This window comes from Triturus cristatus, chromosome 1_2 (genome assembly GCF_964204655.1).
Source record: "Triturus cristatus chromosome 1_2, aTriCri1.1, whole genome shotgun sequence".
Classification (NCBI taxonomy): domain Eukaryota; kingdom Metazoa; phylum Chordata; class Amphibia; order Caudata; family Salamandridae; genus Triturus; species Triturus cristatus.
In genome coordinates, this window is record NC_140580.1 from 542,482,096 (window position 1) to 542,503,048 (window position 20,953).

The 20,953-nt window shown below is 43.4% G+C and overlaps 1 protein-coding gene across 1 annotated transcript in view; it reads left to right on the forward strand.

The window, feature by feature from the left end:
* Window positions 1–15,423, forward strand: part of MORN4 (MORN repeat containing 4) — a 77,989-nt gene extending 62,566 nt beyond the window's left edge. The window contains exons 4-5 of the mRNA XM_085606375.1: window positions 10,796–10,905; window positions 11,425–15,423. Coding sequence (XP_085462501.1) covers window positions 10,796–10,905; window positions 11,425–11,573 — 259 coding nt within the window. The 3' untranslated portion in view covers window positions 11,574–15,423. The remainder of the gene's footprint in view (window positions 1–10,795; window positions 10,906–11,424) is intronic.
* Window positions 15,424–20,953: the final 5,530 nt, after the last annotated feature.

Sequence of the window (20,953 nt, forward strand, 5' to 3'; positions counted from 1 at the left end):
TACTCCGTGGGCGTCAAGCCACGCCCCAACCTCTCTTAGTTTCCGATTCAACAAAACAATCCCAATTGGTTTTCCTTACTCTTTTTTCTGCTCTTCACATATGTAGTGCGTGCTGTTCCTTACCTCTGCTGTCTTCATTTGGATAACCATATTATTTCCTTTGCACACTTGATTTTCCTAGGCCAGTGAGAGCGAACACTCAAGGCTTACTTCAGAAGGTGGGAAGTAGTGTATGTCCTAAGCAATTGCACACAATAAATTCAGTGTTATTAACAATGGGCCCAATGCACAAAGCCATTTTCATGTCGAAGTTAACTTGTCAATGCAAACGGCTTGAATTATGAGTGTAAAAAGTGAATTTGAACTCTTAAAACGATTTATTGTTGTAGGAAAGTGTGCCCCCACACACCTTATGCTCCAATGCTGAAAGTTCACTGGAGCCTGCTGCCTAGGCACCAGTGGCAGTGCTCTCTCCCTAAAAGTGTTGTGTAAATTGGCATCCCCAATTGGCAAGGAATTTACCCTCCCTATAAGTCCCTAGTACATGGTACCAGTGGTACCCTGGGCATGGGTGGTTAAGGGTTCCCCAGGGCTTTCAGCACTGTTCATGCCACCCTGAGTGACCCAAGTTAACTACTGACAGCAGCCTGCGTTGCATACTGCAGAAATAATGTAAAGTACTGCAATTTAACTTTGCCCTCACCATTTGTAGCAAAGTCAATGCACTGGATTTAGTATATGCCAGTCACCCCCTAAGGAAGGCCCCCCTAAAGCCCAGGAGGCTGTGTGCATTGTATTAAAGGCGCAGGCATGTAACTTCAAGTTTATATGTCCCTATAGTGGCCTTAAACATTAAAGGACTTTATAAGTGATAGACGGTCAATAGATTAACATGGGCTGGCACTTGGCCAAACCAGCGGTTGGCAGCTCCATTATAGAGCGCCTATGTATATTGTATTTGGTATCAAACAATGTGCCCTCTCACCCCTGACATTAATCTCTTGTTAAGGGCGATATGGCATGCACCCAGGTGGCTACCTTTGAGGTTGCCTACCTGATTGCCTCAGCTGTTCCTTGCTGTGACTGGCAGCCTGTACTTGCTGAGGCCAAGACAGGATTCTGACCTCCTGCCAGGTAATGTGATCGCTCCCAGGAGTCAGGAACAAAGTCCTGGGCACGAAGGAGGTCACACCTTCTCCCTCCTAGGAAGGCTAGTGAAGTGGCACATCAAAGCAGTGAGCTTCAAAGACTGCACCGCCTCTGATATGCTTCAGGACTGCCTCCCAGAGGAGGAAACAGCCCTCCCTATGCCCCAGGGACATTTTCAATCGTGCAGGTGGGAAATTAGTTATGCAGGAGGTCTACACCCCCAGAAGACTTGCCACACCTCTAGGATGGGCTGCCTGGTTTATCATTTCTGGCCAGCCTGCCTCCACATCGGTCATCTACGGAATTGAGACAGCTTATCTATTTAAACATCGTCACCCAGGGAAAAATACTAATTTGATAAATGCCCGTCATCCATGCAGCACTCTATCCTGTACCTATACCTGGGAAATCTACATATATATAAAAAAATCAGATACATACCAAACAAAATTAAAATGTTTCTGCATAAATTACGACCAAACGAGTTGACCCAGAACAGAGATTAGCGTCATCACATTTCAAATGGATCTTTATAATATATAAGGCTCCATCGAATCATCAAAATAACAGAGACCTTTCAAACTCTCTCTACTTTTGGCGATAGAATACAAAGATTTGTGGTTTTTCCTGACGAAGGCGTACTCTTCGCCGAAACGCGCGTCGAAGACTAAGATATAGCCACAGGATTGTCTTTTTTCCAATTTTTTTATAACCATTTTAATTTTAACGAAATCATTGTAACAAGTGATTATATATTGTATGCCTGTATTTCACAAATGTGATTTTATATCTTGTGATATTTTGAGATATCAAAAATAAATATTATTTTGCAATATTTTAATTAATTTGTGGTTACACTAATTTTACACACATGACATAGAATTACTTCATATTTAATTATTGCCTAGGAAGTTATTGTTTCATTGTGGGCTGCCTGGTCTGTACAGCTAAGGAAGGTGTCTGCCATTTATTTTTTAAATAGGTTGAAATAATGGGTTCTGGCTAGAAAAGGTGACCTACACCCCCGAATGTGGTTACCTCTGGGGCGGTTTAGCTGCTGGGCCAAGCAGCCCATTGGCCACTTGCATCCACACTCCTAATGCCCCTAAATCTAGGCTTTAAGGGCTATCCCTTACACCAGAACTATTTAAGCAAATTATTTATCATGTTCAACAAAAAGCAAATCGTTATGGTACGTTGAAATGCAGGTACATTTCAAGCAGGCATGGTAATACAATACATCCGATACATATTAAGTTTCCATTATTGTCGTTAATCATTGATATTGCATGTTTCATGTCTCCCTACTCTGCTGTCTTTGTGACTTCACTCTAGCCATTAACATCCATGATCCCAAGAGTTTCCCCCTCCCATCAGAGAGTCAGCAGCTTTTCGCCCTTCGCTACACACTGTGGCGTTCTTCCTCCCCCACCGATTGGGTTGTGTGTTCCGTTCCCCCTGAATGCGAAGGTATTCCCTTAGGGGCACCATGTCTTTCGGGCGGGATGTAGGTGGATGTAGTTCGGCATATAGCTCTCTCGTGGTGTTGCAATATGTCATGCTTTTACGCCAGCTTTTTACTGTGGGTTTTTGTCTGTTTCCCCAGCGAATACCTATTTCATGTTTAGCCAGAAGCATTGCTATGGCCATGAATCTGCGCACTTTTTTGGGCAATAAGTCTACATAGCCCATCAATGTTACCAAGGGGGTAATTGTCAGTTGCGACCCTATCATTTGTTGCACTAAGCTATATACTTCTTGCCAATAAGTGGTTATTACACCTCATGACCAGGTCATGTGTATAAAAGATGCCGTCTGCAGATTGCATTTGGGGCAATGCGTGAAATTGGTATGTTTTATCCTGACCATCTGTTGTGGTGTGACATGTGCCCGTCTCAGTATCTTAAAGTGGAGCAGTTTGTGTCTGTGATTGCACAAGACTAGTTTGGTTTCTTTCAAGCACCCTTCCCATATTTTATCTGTGAGTGGCTGCTCTATATCGGCTGCCCAAGCCTCTCTCACCTTGGTGTCTCGTAGCGGCATGAGTGCTGGGCATGCTTTGTATAGACTAGAAGTGAAATGTTCCCCACTGTCATCAGTAATGACTAATGTGAGTGGACCAAACCCTTCAGGTACTGTGGGGTAGGTTGTTATCGCCACTCTCAGTGCGCTCTGTATTCGTGTCAATACAAAGTAGTCCATGAAAGGGGCTGTAGAGAAACGCAGATCTTCTCCGTGCGGGAGATTGCATGACCCCTCCCCTCCCCCCCCCCCCTCCCCCCACCCCCGGAACAAGTCTCCAAAGGACTCCAAACTTAACCAGGAAAGGGTGCGCCGAGTCCCCGCTTCCAGTGGAGAGGGAAGCCATGGATTCGCAGACAGTGGCAGAGCTGAAGAATACAATGTTCGCCCTCCCTTTTTCAGGAGTACGTTTTTCCCTGCCTGCAAGTATTTGAGAGTGGTTGTATATTGTGCAGGTCTCGTGGGATTCCAGTAGGAAGTACCATGTTCAATAGTGTAGGATCCTCAAGGTCTTTCTCAGGTTTGGTATAGAGTATGCGTGCATCAGTGTGGTACCACTGGTGAGAGTATCCACACTGCGACACCAAAAAATAAAGCTGCATATCTGGCACCCCAAAGCCCCCTCTGTCATAGGAAAGAGTTAGCGTATTCCAGCTAATCTTTGGCTGTTTCACTCCCAAAACCAGCTTTATTAAATGTGTACGGATCTGCCTAAAGAACGCATTAGTTAATGGGATTGGTATGTTAGTGAATAAATAGAGCAAGCGCGGTAATATCATCATTTTAATGATGGCTATCCGCCCTGCCATTGATAATGGGAGTCTGATCCATTGCTCCACTTGTTTGTATGGGATCTAGGGCAGGGCCATAGTTCAAACGTAGCACTTGTTCTCTATTCCTGTGTAGGTAGATTCCCAGGTACTTAGTTTCTGCTTCACACTTCAAGGGTTATCCTTCAGTCTCTCAGTATTGCACTTCCATCAAGGGAAAGAGCTCAGATTTGCTCCAGTTGATATAAAGTCAGGATAGTGCTCCAAATTGTTCAATTTCTATTAATAATGGTTGCATGTTTTCTTCTGGTTTTCTAATATACAGCGCCACATCATCAGCGTACAGTGTCACCAACACAGGGCCATGTTTAAATTGGAGGCCTCTATGTAAATGGTTTTTCTGAAAGTATCGTATGAGTGGGTCCATGGCAATAATGAAAAGTAAGGGGGACAAAGGACACCCCTGCCTGGTGCCTCTGGATATGTCAAACGGCTCTGTTACCGTGCCGTTAAATTGAATACTGGCTGAGGGGCTAGACTATAGCAACTTACCAAGTCTGCGAATCCTTTCGGGATGCTCATCTTGGCCAGTATTGCATGCAAAAAGAGCCATTCCACCAAATCAAATGCTTTTTCTGAGTCCAGAATAGCTGCCACCGCAGGCATATTAGGGTTTATCCTATTTACTACTGAGAAGAAAATCCGAAGGTTAAGTACCGTGGATCTGTGCCTAATTAACCCAGTTTGCGCTGGTGCTATGACTTGTTCCATTAGGAGGGACAACCTTGTCGCCATCATTTTTGCTAGGATTTTATAGTCAAAATTAAGTAACGAGAGCGGTTGATAGGATCCGCACTGTTCAGGATCTTTGCCAGGCTTGGGAAGCAGTACCAAAACCGCCTCCTTGAAAGTAGGTGGGAGTACTCCAGCTTCCAGTGCCTCAGCATATACTCCCAAGAGTTGTGGGGCCAGTAATGTCTTATACGTTTTGTAAAATATCCTGGAGAAGCCATCCATAGCTTCAATGGCTTGTTCGATCTCGTCAGATGAGAATGGTTTGCTTAAAAACTTCCTATGTGCATCCGGTAGCCAGACCATCACAATCTCTTGCAAATAGTCCCTAATCTCCTCATTACTGGCTGCCGACTTGGCAGTATACATCAGTATATTAATGCAGAAGAGTTTTCCCAATGGCAATCTTTCCCGCTGTTATCTGTCCTTTCGCAGCTCGTAGTTTAGTAATGTAATCCTGTGTGTAGCATGGCTTTAACAAGTGCGCCAAGGTACAGCCCGTCCGCCCCCTCCCCCCCCTCTATACCTGCTGGCTGTGGCGTATTTACCCAAATAGAGTGCTTTGCGATTTGCTTCATCCGTGTACTCTGCCAATAACTCCACCCTGCGATGCATATATTGCGCATTGTCTCGGTTACGCCCTGCCATATTTTCCCTATCTAGCACACAGTCCTCCAGACTAGCCAAGTGGCGCCGTAAGTCACTTAGAACTCCAGTGTGAGTGGAAATGCATACACCCCGGATATATACTTTAAAGGCCTCCCAGAGAACACTCTGTGTAGTGACTAACCCTGTGTTAATGGCGAAGTAGTCTACAATTGTTGAGCGCAATTCCTCTTTAAAAACTGCATCTCTGTGTCATAGCGGGCAATCTCCACAGCTTTTCAAATCCACCCTCAGCAGGAAAGTGTAATGAAAGGGAGACTGGAGAGTGGTTGGATAATGCTCGGGGTAGGTGTCAAATTGTTTTAACCCAATGGATCGTTGAACTTGTTATCAACCAGTAATCTAATCTTGTCCATGTGTTGTGTTGCTGTGCGTAGTGTTTATATTCAGTGCTAGAGGGGTTGAGATATCGCCATATATCCACTAAGTCCCAAGCCTGGCACACCTCCATTAGTACCATGCGGGATCGGGATTGTAGACTGGGGCTTCCGCAGTGCTGTCTAGCCGGGGTACCAGCAGAGTGTTTAAATCCTCTCCTAGTAAAACATCATCCATTGCTAGCTTATCTAACTGCGCTTGGAATTGTTCATAAAAAGTGGGTTCATCAGTATTCGGGAAGTAAACATTAGCTAGTATAATTTTGTGTCCTGCCAGCGTCCCTGTCACTATCAAAAATCGCCCTCCCGGGTCTGCAATTGTATCCGTGTGTATAAATGGCAATCGATGATTGACCAAAATTGCCACTCCACGTGCATAAGTACTATAACTAGAAAAGTATCTATGGGGCCCCAGGTGGATGCAAATTTAGCTGAGGAAAAATACGTTTCTTGCAAATACACTATATCTGCAGCATGCTGACGAATATACTGGGTCACGAGACTACATTTCTTAGGGCTGTTCAGGCCCCAGACATTCCAGGTCAGTACGTTAACTTTGGTACTATGACGTAAGTATACCTTATGGGCCGTTGCGGGTGTGTTGTTCGGATACACTGTTCCAGCAACTTGTAAATCATAAACCTGACTTGCTTCTGAAACCATAAACCTGCATTTTGCAATGTTGCAAACCATTCTATACCCTTTCCCACTCCCCCACTTTCGCGGCTGTCCGCCAGGTGTTACCCAACATTTCACATTACCCACTGCTGTGTCTCGTTACGCCAACGTGGCGGTCTACCCCAACTTAGTAACATTGTGGTCCCACAGGGGAGGTGGCAACTCCCCATGGGACCCCACGCTTTAGTGCTGTATAAAGAATATCTGTCCCCTTTCTGCCGTTCACTGTATATATAAGGCAAGCTTTTACACCCCCAATTTCGAGACCCCCGCCCAAAATGCAAAGATCGATAATGTCTACCATCAGTTCTCTGCCCCCGCTATGTGCTTTTAACTGGCCTCAAACAAGTCTGCACTATTGCCCGACAGGGCTTCCTGCGATGCTCCTCCAGGGGAAGAGCCGCCCTGTGTGTGGCTGGTTCCTGCATAGTGTTTGCAAAAGTTCAGAACTTCCTCTGGATTATCGAATACTTCTGCTTTACCGTTAACATCGACTCGGAGTCTCCTGGGATACAGAATTCCACAGCGAATGCCCAGTTTGTGGAGAGCTGCCTTTGCCGCAACAAATTTGCACCTGGCTTCTTGTACTAGGGCGGTAAAGTCCGGGTATATGGAAATGGTTGACCCCTGCCATGTCAAAATTCCAGTCTCCCTAGCAAGGCGGAGCACAGTATCTCAGTCTTTAAAGTTCAGGAGTCTCGCCATGATGGGCCTTAGCAGGCATCCTGGGTTTGGACAGGGCCCTAATATTCTGTGCGCCGGTTCTACGATGAATGTATTCGAGAAGTGTTCGGTCCCAAGCAGAACCGTGTTGCTGGGTTCAGGGACTCCCATAATGCGCACGTTATTGCGTCGGCTCCTTGTTTCCAAATCTTCATTCTTGTCAGCGACCGTCTTTAAGATACGTTCCAGTCGCTACACCTGCTTGGTTGTTTGAGCCGCTCCATCTTCCAAGTCTGATGTGCGCCCTTCCTCCCTGTCTAATCGGGCGTCATGGCGATCAATTCGTTCCCCCAATCCATCTAAGCGTTGATCCAGGGCTTCGAGTCTAGTGTCCAATGATTTAAACCCAGAGCGGAGATCTATCATTAGTGCTGCGTTGTCTGGGGGTTCTGCCCTTCCTGTAGCGCCCATGGGAGCCTCCGCCGCCATAGTGGTAGCCTGCTGGATATCTTGTCTTTTTTTCGCGCTTCAAAGTTCAATTGTTGGTGCCGTAACTCTTTACGCACCATTCCTACTGGCCCCCCCTCCCCCCCCCCCCGGTCCTCTTCGCAGCCCAGAAATGGAGATTGGGGCGACAGTGCTGATTCCCAGTTCTCCGCCACTGCTCTGTACGCTGCTGGGGTGCAGTGTCTATCTGTGAGTGAGGGTGTCTCAAATCTGCAGTTGCTATATTGGGGGATCTTATGCCAGCACAGCCAGTGTCTGTCATAGTGCCTTGCGTGTTAACTATGAGGCTCGCTGATGTCTGGTGAGTGATTACCTGGTGGGTATGTTCTCGGAGGCCGTCTATCCCTCATGCGCCATGCCAGCGGAGCAGTGCAGTATTCACCGGGCCACGATGTTGAAGAGCCCAGTGACTCGCTTAGCCGATTATGCCTCCGCAGACTCAAGTAGGCCTTGTTGTTGCCCTTCTTCAGTGCTTTTTTTTTTTTTTTTTAAATGTGCCACCTCCAATCAGCAGTACTCAAAAACGGGCAGGGAAACCATTTTGCGGTCATTTGTGGCTCCCAACTCTCGCTCTCCGCAGTGCTCCCAGGAGCCACTACACCTCCCGGTCCGCTGATAATGGAGGTGGGGGTCCAGTAGTTCTACACCACATCCTACGTGTCTCCCTAATTGGCTCTTCTGTGCTGCTGTGCGTCGCCTGCCCTATCTTTTCCCAGGGAGGGTCTCCAGGGTGACCGATGCTGCCCGCATCGGTTTTCCGGTCTCCTTATTTGGTGATCCGGTAGTCAGTTGGCGGCGTTTGGGTGATTGTTGCGGCCCTCGGCTGCTAATTGCTGCTCCCACCGGTGCTTCGCAAAGCCGTCCCGGCTCCCGAATCACCAGAAGTGAGAGCAGAGGGCCAACGACTTGAAGCGGAGACTTCCTCCATCTCCAGAGCGGCTGCGGCTTGAACGATCCCCCAATTCCCCCCCCCCCCCCCCCCCCCCACAAGATAGGGGTCCCCCAGGGTGCCTGCAACTTGGTAGTGCTCGCGCCTTGGCCCAAATAAAAGGTTGACTTGCCGTTCAATGAGGCGGGGGGTCGTTTTCTAGTAACTCGTTTGTGGCGGTAGGGCGGTTCAGTTGCCTGCTTCTCTGTTTAAGGGCTCAGCGATCAGCGGCGCCATTTTGTCTTCAGGATGCCAGATGCCGCGCTGGGGTATTTCTCGGCTTCGCCGCAGTTGCACCCAGGCGATTACTCCCTCATCAGCCATTCCGGGTATGCAGCTTGCCAAATCGGGATGCATTTAGGGGTTTACATGCGGCTGGCGGCACTTTGGGTCTATGCGCGCGGGGCCTCCACGGAGCTTCAGATCCAAGCCGCCATCTCGGTCGCTTGTCCGGCCACGACCCTCCCTGACACCAGAACTTTAGTTCTGAACAGCTTACATCGAAGAGGACAAAGAAGAAACCAGTGTTTGCGACAACAGGACTTGCACAAACCAAAAGAGGGATACTCTGCACATGTGGCAACACTCCTGGAACTGGCTGATCGAGACTCACCCTAGGCTATCTCTGGCTTCCCCCAGACAAAGGGACCCCGTGAGAGCCAGGAAGCACCCTCAGGCTCCCCTAGACTAGTGGCACTGGTTTCTGCAAACTATAGGTAAAACAATGCTCCGGATCTGAAGAATCGCTGGCCATCCAAGGGGATTCCCAAATGCAGAAGGTCCAGTGGATTGTGAAATCTGTAGTCCTGCCTTCCACGAAGTTGCAGGCAGCTTCTGTGTTCCCTGGGACCACCGGATGTCGAAGTACCTTTTTCCAAAGTTTACTGCTGCCAAGGTTTGTTTCCAGTCAATCAACCAACCACTTCACTCGGCGCTGCGTCTAGGCGGAAATCCATCTGACCTTCGACCGACCTCAGCAACCACCCTGTTGTGTTTTTGCATCTTGTTCCCCGCAGCACTGTGTAAGGGGTAAAAAGCAGCTCGCCCACGGCTCCCATTAAGCACCAGGAACAGCCACAGCAACTACACCAGCACTTCCACGGGCCAGGTAAAATTGTACTGACTGTCATAGCATGATCCTGGGACCTGCATCATTGTTACCCTACTTGGGTTCCATGCAGCTCAACCTGCAAGTGACCGATTGTCACTACCACTTTTTCCCATTGTCCGGAATGCAAATGTCCTGCTATATTGAATTGCTGTGATTTTATGTTTTTTGCTAAAATCCATAACTCCGGTTATATGCATCTCATCACGTTAGGTTTGGTGTCTAAATTAAGATAAAAATACACTTTACTTTTATAAATTGGCTTTGGATTTCTCTTGAATCGTGTCAATTACTTCGCGTCCATATTGGTTCTCTGAAATGCTTAAAATATGTTCCTCTAATAAAGCCTGAATACTCTTTGCCACACTATCAGGACTGAGCTAAGGATTTATTAGTGGTAATCCAAGGACAATCTTTGGGGTTATTGAGAATATTGCATGGTGAAGCCTAACCAGCATCACCCCTAATACTTCACCTTCCCACAACTGTGATGTAATATTGCTCTGTATCAAGTAATGTTATGTGGTTTGAATCTGCTGATGGACAAAGTAAACTTGAAGTGGAACCACTTAATTGTCAAGAACGCTGTCCCCTACACAATTTGTCCTGTACAAACACACACACCGACAGTGTCTCTCTCTCTCGCTCTCTTTATCGCTCTTTCTCCCTCTTTCCCTCCCTTCATTTTTGGGGACTGCAGAGACTTTTACATGTGAAGGCTGGTGGCCTGCATATCCACTAGGGCAGAGAAAAAAGGCTCCACTCCGAAACTCAAAATCGGCAGTCAACAACAACAAATCCTTTCCTAACCTCATGCAGTAGCCCCCCTCTACTTCTAGTGGGGGCACTCCTTGTACAGTGGAGCCTTGTAATGCACTGGCGACCCCAACAAAAATCAGTGTGCTTCCAATGTGTTTACAGATTTTTGAGCCTTCAAGGGAAATTCACAAGGCAAGTTAGAAAGAGATGCAGGGTGGCACAATTTTCCCAGCCATGCGAGCACTTTCATTCTGTAGTGTCTACACTATGTCACACCATATCTCTGAGGATTTTATTATGTCACATCATTATGTGTTTTGTATTGTGTTGTGTTCTCATTCAAAGATATCCTGTTGTTTCCTTATGTCATCCCCAGATACGAAGGAGAGTTTGTACAGGGAAAGTTCCAGGGGACAGGAGTCTTCACCCGTTTTGACAACATGAAGTATGAAGGAGAGTTCAAGAGCGGTCGGGTAGAAGGATATGGTACACCGTGTTCTTTTCTTACATTGGTGACCGGGCGTAGCAATAAAGCCAACAAATCTCAGTTTGTCGTGCAACAATTTATGTATCCCTTATATGTTCTAAATCCAATGCACTAGTTTACAAACGATTGATCGGACTATAATAACAGTATATGTGCATTTTGGTGCAGTCTGTGTTGGTTGATTGTTTGGAATTATAGTTTTAGGCACATACATTTCTGCCACAACACATCTGCTCATAACGTACGTGTTGCGTTTAGAAAACATTTGTAATGCACAAACCTTGTCTACTTTGAGAAGATTTTTTGACGAAATGTAAATTTTGACTTATAGCAAGAGTATGCAAATGCAAGAAGTCATGAGGACAAATTTGCTATGGAAAGAAAAACGTACTGAAACCAGACGATCAGAAGTGCAACTGTTTTTGAAAGAATGAGAAATTCTAGGCTAGTCAGTTGAATGGATGTATATGAACAGCTGCCGGTTGCATCACCCTTTGCTTTTTCTCATATCTTCCTAGGGCTGATGACTTTTTCCGATGGCTCCCATGGGGTCCCACGCAACGAGGGACTATTTGAAAATAACAAACTAATGAAGCTGGAAAAGTGTCAAGCTGCGATCCAGAGAGCGCAAAGTGCCTCCAAAACTGCCTCCAGTCTCACCGCATAGCCATGGGCATCAAAGAGAACTTAGACTTGAATGTTTTTAAGGCGCACACTGTTGATTTCACGACCTTTACCGGTTCATTCTTATCACTGCTTGCTGGTTTAAGCAGTAATACAGGATTTGTAAACTTTTTTTTTTTTTTACTGTACTTTTATTTAACAAATGCCTATTGGTTGTTGTGCACTGCGACCATCAAACACCCGAGTTCCACTCCAGCTCACCTCCGTGCTCTTTTTATTACAGAATTGAGTCATTCCTCTGTGTGCTGAATGTGTCGTTTTTGAATCTACATTTGGAAGTGAGTTTGTCATCTACTGCTGCTTTGTAAAGTGCATATATAGTCTATTAATTGAGAATTCAATCTCCACCTTAAGATGTACATATAATAGTTAGTTAATTTATCTGGTAATTTATACATGGACTAATCTAAATGAATACATAGGAAAATGTGTTTTCTTAACAATTGTTTTAAGTGAAATGTAGCCCTCTTCGCAACTGAAGCCGGTCTAAGACTCTTTGCACTTTAGCGTGGCTAAGGTTTCCAGAAGGTACCAGTCACATATTTCACACTACTGGGCTCTTTAAAATCACCTTTCTGGATTCATTTGTATGTGGGCATGGCAAGTACGCTATTGAGCGCTTTTGGGAGGACTGTTATTCACTAATTGAACACCTTCAATAAAATGTGTGAGCTGCTATTCTTCAGAAGACTTCTGAGGGCCCTTAAGTGCCACTGAGAGCAGCCAGCGCAACAGAAAATGATGCTGCTCTTGTACTCTTGCAAATGGTGTGGATGGTCGGCAGTAGCGATTCCTCATCCACGTTCCCAAAAATATACTTGAATACATGTCTCGCTTGACTGCCTGTGTTTATGTGCATTTGTATGTGTTACAGTGCCCTACTTGTGTGTCTGCCTTCTGCCACTATAACCAGCAGTGCAAGACTACAAATGGCTGGTACGAGGTACTTACTTGAAAATATTTGTAATGTTTTTTTGTATTCAAGACCCCTTTCTTCTAGTGTGGATACTTTGTAACCTTTTTGTGTGTTCACTACATCCCAGTTGTATGTATGTCAGTATTTGTGATTTCTTTCTTCTTTAAACTATGCTCCTAGATAGAAATATCAATAACCCTGTCACCCATTCTAACAGAAATAAATCTTGTGCAAACTGTTCAGATTCTAAAGACCGAAATTTCAATGTGTTTACTAGAATCGAAACCAAATCATAGATCATGGTCTCTCCAGACTGCTAGTCTGGGATGAGTTTATTTCACTTGATAAACTGAATAACCAAACTGATGTACACACCAAAAGGCAGTGAAAATGTAGATATTAGCATTTGTGTGCCTTTTAACACTTACTTTTTCTTTTAATCATGACCTTTCTAGTACATGAGCAATGTTTCTTTTCTGTCTTTGGTAATGTGTTGGTATTCAGAGGATCCCTTCTTAAAATATCTAGACTATTCCTTAAAATGGCTATGAAAAGATAGCTGGAAAGGTAAGCTGATTGTTCAAAGAAAATTAAATTGTAAGGCAGCTAAAGATAAGAGAAGTGAGAAAAGGATAAAAATGGGGATGAAAAGGAAACCTGCAAAATGAGTTTTTAAAAAAAATTACGTTTCAGGCAAAAACTCCATGCAAAACAGCATACATATGCCAAAGCATGTACAGAGGAAAAGAAAAAAAAGTCAACAGAAATAAACTACAATAAAACCGAGCATTGTATGGAGTACACAATTGTATTTGTTAGGTCGGTTTTTATGTTATGGATTATATTTGCGAATGTCAAGAGGTAGAACTACTTTCATAAACCCAGATTTGGAGTTTCCCAACTGTGGGCACACTTCTCAAATAGATTTAGGGTCCCATTATATGTTGATTAGGTAAATAGGGTCCCGATGAATTACCTTAAATATACAGATATAACAAAGGACAAGAAACATGTTGACCAGTTATAGAGAATAATAAGGAACATTATTTCCCTATATATTCCACTCTGTTTTTATCTATTAACAAGAACCCCCAGAATAAACATAATTTTAGTGGATTGCATTAGTTTATTTTAATCACACTTTTTCACCAATCTACACTTCCACAATAAGCTTCTCCCCTATTTAAAAGTCCATCAATGGCCAAATAAGTAAAAGAACTCTGTCAAAGAGCCCTTTCTTTAGGGCCAGTTGGGCATTGCAGTGCCAGCGCAACAAGGAGGTTGAAGCATGCCACCTTTGTTGGTGGGTGAGGGCTTTTGCTCCGAATTATAAAAATTTTCATCAACCATTGTTTCATTCAGGGACACTATTTGTGTTTACCTGTAGTGTGGATAGGGAAAGCACACTCGGAGTAGTGATTGTTACATTTGGTAGTGTGTATGCTGAATCTTTATTGCTCCCTATGCCTCCATTTTCTGTGAAGCTAGAGGTTCTGCCAGAAGTGGGAACATGGGATATGGTAGTCTGCAATACTCTCAATAGACCGAAGGGTATCATTGGGCAGGAGGTGGTAGATCCCCAAAACTCCCGCCATGTACCAATCAGGCCAGTATGTGGATCCGTTGTGCTACAAAGGTTCACAAAGGAACAGTCTTTCATATTCCGCCCCAGTGCAGAATGGGAAAGAATGGTGTCTACGACCAGGCGAAAATTGAGCTGTCATTTTGGGGCAAATGGGAAGTCCAATTGTCAGAGTCAAACTTTGAATATGTCAATTTAATAATCTATTCGAACTTGCACATTCATCACAGCAGTGAGATGTTTTTAAAAACATTTTTTTTAAAATAAGTTAACCACACCAGCAGTGTCCAACATATGGATGGATCTAAACAAGGGGGGAAAGGATTGTAACTTCATGGAAGGAACAACTCCATTTCTAAATATAGCAATAATATAATTAAAGCAACCTTATGCAAATGCATGCAATTCAAGGGTTTTTTATATGGAAAACTGTGGAAGGGAGACAGGTATTACCATATCCTTAACTCAACCTTATGACATGTTGGCAAGAGGAATAAAGACCAGTAAATATGACTGTTGTGTATAAAGATAGGTAAGTAAATTTGCAGAGCATTCAGGTACAGTCATACAATAGCTGTGAGGTTGTTGTGATCGAGCTGTATCATTAGCATTTGTAAAAACAACTGATGAGTGCTTATTATCTCTATCAGAGGTCAGATTAATAGATCCTCACATTCCACCGATGTGGAGGCAATTTGTTGTCTATAAAACCTTTGGGTAAAGTATTAATATAAAAAGAAAGGGACATTTTCAAGATCTCACATTCTTCGTTTGCTGGTGGTGTGTTTCTGTAGCATTAAACTAAATTGTTCAATGTCCCAACACTCTTCATATTGTCTTGGACTTCTTCTCTTAAATTTCTTAGTTTAAATGATTTATAAAAACAACTTTGGTGCGTCTACTCACCTGTGGCATGTTACATGCACTTAAAATTAGTGACCATGTTTGCTCACCTTTTCGTTAGGAGGCTCAATTACCAGTTAAACCTCTTAAATCTCTTCCTGACAGTGTTTTCCTATCACTTGCTGTTGTGAATAGAAATAGAAGGGTGCATTGAATTGTCTGTAACTTAAAATTGTTGAGTGCCTGTCTCTCTAATCTGCAGAATTTGTGCCTCACTGCATTTCATGAACACTACAATTAACCCTATCGTCACAGAGGTCCGTTTATTTCTACATTGTCCTATTTGTAAGATGAACAATGACTGTGCTGGCAGGTAATGATTGTCTTATCCACAACAAAGATCTATGTGATACTTAAACTTGTGCCTTGCCTTCATGTATTATCTCTTGATTGTACTAATCTTAGAAAATAATAAAAATCTGTGAACCAACATAGCTTGACTCCAGAAAATTATTGACCGTGTCCTGCTACGTCCCTTCCCCTGCGTCCCTTCCCCTGACTCCAAACAACTGTGATGGCTGGAGCGGCGCATCAAAGAGCTGGACACATTTTTCCAGCAACAAAGGGCTAATTTTGTACCCATGATACACACTGCTTTGCCATAACCACAACCTCTCCCTTTGCCCACTCAACTGGATTGCATCCTCAGTACCTACTCTTTGTGGTAGACCTGTTATAGCTAGCCTCGAGTGCACAAGTTCTTTTCTGATTGGTTTGTCCTCGTCTTAGTTGCCTGGGGTTCTTGATGAATCAGCTGAATTACAACGCATGGCGCAGGTCACCAGCTTTATGAATGTAGCAGTGGTTAATATTCTTTAGCAGCCTGGGCAGACTCTGGTTGAAGTTTATGCTCTCTCAATCTTTGATTCTTACTACTGCAGTCGGTGATTTCCTTTCAGTACACAATGTAAATAAGTTGCTTTTCAGTGACCTGCTATCTTTGGATTTTGGACTTATCTGGAGTTTCCTGGTTTCATTGAGTAGAAGCAACAAAAAGTAAGTAAACAATTGTACATGTGCCTGCAGTTATGCGATTGCATTTTGGTTGGTTGAAAGCATGAGTGATTTTTCCCACATTGCTTCCAGATATCTGGTAACTTATTCACGCAGCCTTACACGTGATCTGTTAGCTTCTCTTGGATGTTAGAGGTGCCACCTTCAGGGGTGTGGAATTTAATAAATATCTACTAGTCCATGGGGCAGGTTGCTTCATAATTAAGGGTCCCTGTTTCCATATTTACTGATTTTTACAGATAAATACAGACAGAATCTTATTTATTTTCTTGTCTGCATTTATTTTTAAAACAGAAATTGGGTACTTTTTGAGTGATTCTAAATAAACTTTGCCATGACTGCCAGGACAATAACTGTGTGGATTGATGGGTAAGGGGGTTAAAAAAGAAAGGAATTTTAGTAAAGAGGCTTAAACAGCAGTAGCTATGCGCAAGGCTGATACTGAAATGTGCATATTTTCATATAAGTGTATTGATTTATCTTCTGCGGGAGTTCAAATCACTGAAACCCAGCAGGCCTTCAAGCATGACTACATATTTATTGGTTAAATACATTTGAAAATATACCAGTTTCAGCTTAACTTTTTTCACAAACCCATGACAAATATGGATAAATACAGATAAAGTTGACAAAATAAATATGGATAAATGCAGACGGAAATGACAAAAAAATAAATATCATAAAAACGGGACCCCTATTCATAATTATACTTGTCCTGTAACATCCACTTGTCCATTTTGTGCCACGTAGTGCAGCAACAAATTATGGTAGCCATCTTATTATATAAGATCTCTAATATAGGCTCTCTGGTTATGCCAGGGCTCATACCATCGTATGGTTGGAATAATAGCAATTCCCCTATTTTGCCACCTTTCCACAGATCTACATACTGGGGATGAAGGTAGTGGTAAGCAATAGTTCCAGAGTTGGTATTCCAATTTGAGTCTCAGCAAACCTAACTTGCATGTTTAATGGTTTTCACCTGCTCTTCTCTAATCTTTTACCATACTGAGAAAGGTTGGAAATCTGATTAAAAAAAAAAAAGAGGAAATACATACGATAGTTTGTCCCAATGAAGACAAGACCAAACCCTACGCAGTTTTAGCAAGGAACGGGGGCCTTTAGCTTTTGCCAATGCAGTTTCCATTTCGAAGACCTCCCTCAACATAGACCAAAATTCGTTAATACTGGGAGGTGTGGCATGTATCCAGAGACGAGCTATACAAAGACGGGCACAAGAGGCGATAATAAAAGCTAAGGGTTTCGTAAGAGACCCATATTCCATAAATAATCCCAGTAGTAGCTCTTTCCCCGAGAGTGGACTATCATAGCCGACCCAAGTTGACAGAACCAAAATGATATTAAACCAGAAATCCTTCAACCGAGGGCAGGTAAAGAACATATGGTTTAAATCGGCAGCATATTCCTGACATTTAGGGCAGTTGGTCTTAGCAGCAATTGAGTTATTAGCCCATTTGGAAATTCGCTCGGGAGTGTAATATAGCATAAAAATAATTCTATGCTGTTGGAATTTTAGATTGACAGATGTTATAGCCGAATCGATGGTTTGAAGAGACTCTTGTATTTCCTCCCTAGAGATATCAGAGCCAAAAACCTGGCTAAGTTTAGCAGCAATCTGTAAGCCATCATCACCGACTGCCCCAATGAGTTTTTGATACATTTTACCGATGGATCCTCGTCCCTTAGTACTGACAAATATAGACAAGATCTTACATGAGCTGGACAACTCTAATAGCCTCCGACCTTGAGTAAAATAGTCCCTAACTTGCAAATATTTGAAAAATGGGTATATGAAAGATCAAATTCTTCTTTTAGTGATTAGAAAGTTCGAAAACCCTGATCATACAGCTGGCCCAACCGCGTTATACCCTTAATTTGCCATTCTTTCCCGATATGATCGTGAAATATATTAGGAAACAGAGGGTTCCCCCCATAGCAACGTATATTGGTGCAAGTCGGATATTACGTAGATTTTGCAGATTTCACACCATATTTTGGTAATGTCTCTAATAACTTTAAAGCGGACACGTTTGAAATAGTTAGGATCGGATGTTTGATACAGTGAAAACCCCGTATTAGGCCCACACGTCAGCTGATATAAGAACCAATTGGAATTTGTATCAATTGCTCTGAGTAGACTCTGTATCCGTCCCATAAACGCAGCCCAAAAGTATAAGTTAAAATCGGGGAGTTTAAAACCACCTTGTATGTATGAAAGTTTTAGAAATCTGATAGCTCTTCTAGCCCGTCGGTATCCCCAAATAAAACTACCTAAAATACTATCTAGGCGTTTGAAAAAAGAAGATGGTATAATTAGTGGGATGGTACGAAAAAGATATAGAAATTTTGGCAAAATATTATTTTTGACCACATTGCACCATCCGTAAATACTAAGAGGGAGATGGTGCCAGCATCGTAACTTCTCAGCTATTTTCTTTAATAAGGTATCGTAGTTTACTGGGATAATTTCATTCACTTGACTGCTAAAAAATACCCCCAAATAGATAGCTGTCTTTGTAACTCCAAGGTTTATTGGCGGGGAGACTAATTGAAAATTTAGGATCGTCTGTGTTTTGTGCAGATTTAACCAGTAGCCGGAGAAGGAGCCGAACCGTTGTGCTTCATACATGATTGCAGCCATAGCTTTAACAGGGTCGGCTGAGAAAATCGCAATATCGTCCGTGTAAGCAGTTAATTTTAGACTTATCCCATTCAAGACAACTGGATCGATATTGCCATTAATCAGTAAATGTTGAATAAAAGGCTCAATGTGGATAGCAAATAATAAGGGGGATAGAGGGCAACCCTGCCGGGTCCCCCACTGAACCGGAAAAGATAAAGAAGAAAGCCCGTTAAGTTTAATTGTAGCTGTTGGGTGGTTATATATTTTCTGTATCGCCGAGATGAACCTTTGACCAAAGCCCATACAAGACATAAATACCCATAGTGTTTCCCATGTCACCCGGTCGAAGGCCTTCTCGGCGTCTAACATCAACATGCCCATCTGCTGGCCTAGCTGACCTGAGACATCGAAGGCAGCTATTGCAGTGTTAATATGGGTAGAAGTGTCTCTTCCGGGGACAAAGCCGTGCTGCTGCTCTGAGACAATTAAGTGGATTACTGGGGCTAGGCGAGCAAGAACAATTTTAGAAAAGAGCTTAGTATCGCCATTGATCAGCGCTATTGGTCGATATGAACTCATATCGTCAATAGGCTTCCCCTTTTTTAAGAAAACGACGATGTTAGATATGTTCCACGAGAGAGGAACCTCTCCTCCTTGAAGAATAGAGTTACATACCTTAAGAATGACGGGGACCAATATATCTTTAAAGGTTTTAAAAAAACTCCAGTGAAATCTTATCTTCGCCGACGGCCTTGCCCGCCGGTAAGGCCTTAATAGCTTCCTCGATTTCAAGTGTATCAATGTCTGCATCCAATGGCTCAGAAGCCATCGGACACAGAGTTAACAACTGACTTTCCTGTGCGTATTCCGAGATGATCTGTTCTCCCGAACTTCCTGAGCCACTGTATAGGTTAGCATAAAAAAAATCCGAATTGTTCGACAATGTGTGCAGACCTAGTGTATATTAGGCCGTCCACCCCTTTTATCGTTTTCACGTGAGTTTTAGCATTTCGGTCTGCAATTTGATTAGCTAGTAGCCGGCCGACTCTTTCACCATACTCCTATTGTTTAGTCCGAAGCTTATGGTAGTTACTAGCGACTTTATCTTTTAACCTTCTTTTGAGCTTGGCCCGTGATTCTACGACCTTTTGATACAATTAATGCTTAGTCTCACTCTTTGTGATAATAGCCGCAGCATGCTGGTGCTCCAGATCTATGCACCGTTTTTGCTCCTGGCCCCACTGTTGATAGCCCAACCTATTTTGCCTTATAATAAATTGGAGTGTAACTCCTCTAGCATAAGCCTTTAAACAGTCCCATACAATTGCGATTGATGCCGAACCTATGTTAGTGTCGAAATACTCGCTTCAATTTATTCCTGATTACTAAAAAGGTGTCTAGGGAAAGTAAAATCCAGGATTGGTATTTGCGTATTCGACTGTAACTGTGCTGTTAGCATAACAGGATTGTGGTCGGAAGTAATTTAAGGGCAAACTACCACCAATGCGTTTTCTAAAATAGAATATTTGGCAAAAATCATATCAATTCTAGAATATTGCTTATGGGCATATGAAAAAAGTATAGCCTGGGATATTAGGGACTAGCCTCCTCCACAAATCTTCTAGCTGATGCAGATGTATAAGCTGATGTATAGCATTTCTAGTCTTACACATTCTAGCGCGAGCGGAAACATTAGTGGTATCAATCTTCCTATCCATTATGCAATTAAAATCGCCCATCACTATCTTATCACCAGGCCATTCCAGCAGCTCAGAGCTCACTTGATATGACGTCTGGGCAGTCTGTATTAGGGCCATAAACCATACATATTGTTAGCGTATGGCCATGGATCAAGATTTGTGAGATTGCCCACCTCCCCCTATTATCTGCGAGTGAGCGAATGATGGTAGCCTGACAAAATCTACAAATCCACCCCTCGTATAGAAACTGACTGTGATGTACACACCATAAGATCATATCCCGAATTTTTGAAAAGTGCTTTATCTTTATAGGCAATATGTGTCTCTGCCAATCCTATTATATGAGGTTTAAAAGTACGTAGCTCTTCCGTTACTAAACGCCGTTTCCCCGGTAAATTCAATCCTGCTACATTCCAACACATACACTTAAGTTCAGGCATTGTAAACTATCGAGATCCGAATCATAATATAAATGCTCAATATATCCAGCTCCTCTATCTGTTGCTCTGCATAAATAACAGTGTTTGGCTTTTTAAAGCTGTGGCTTTTACCCCTCCCCCAGGCACCCGACCCTGCCTGACCTTCCTCCCGCCCCCCTGCCAGT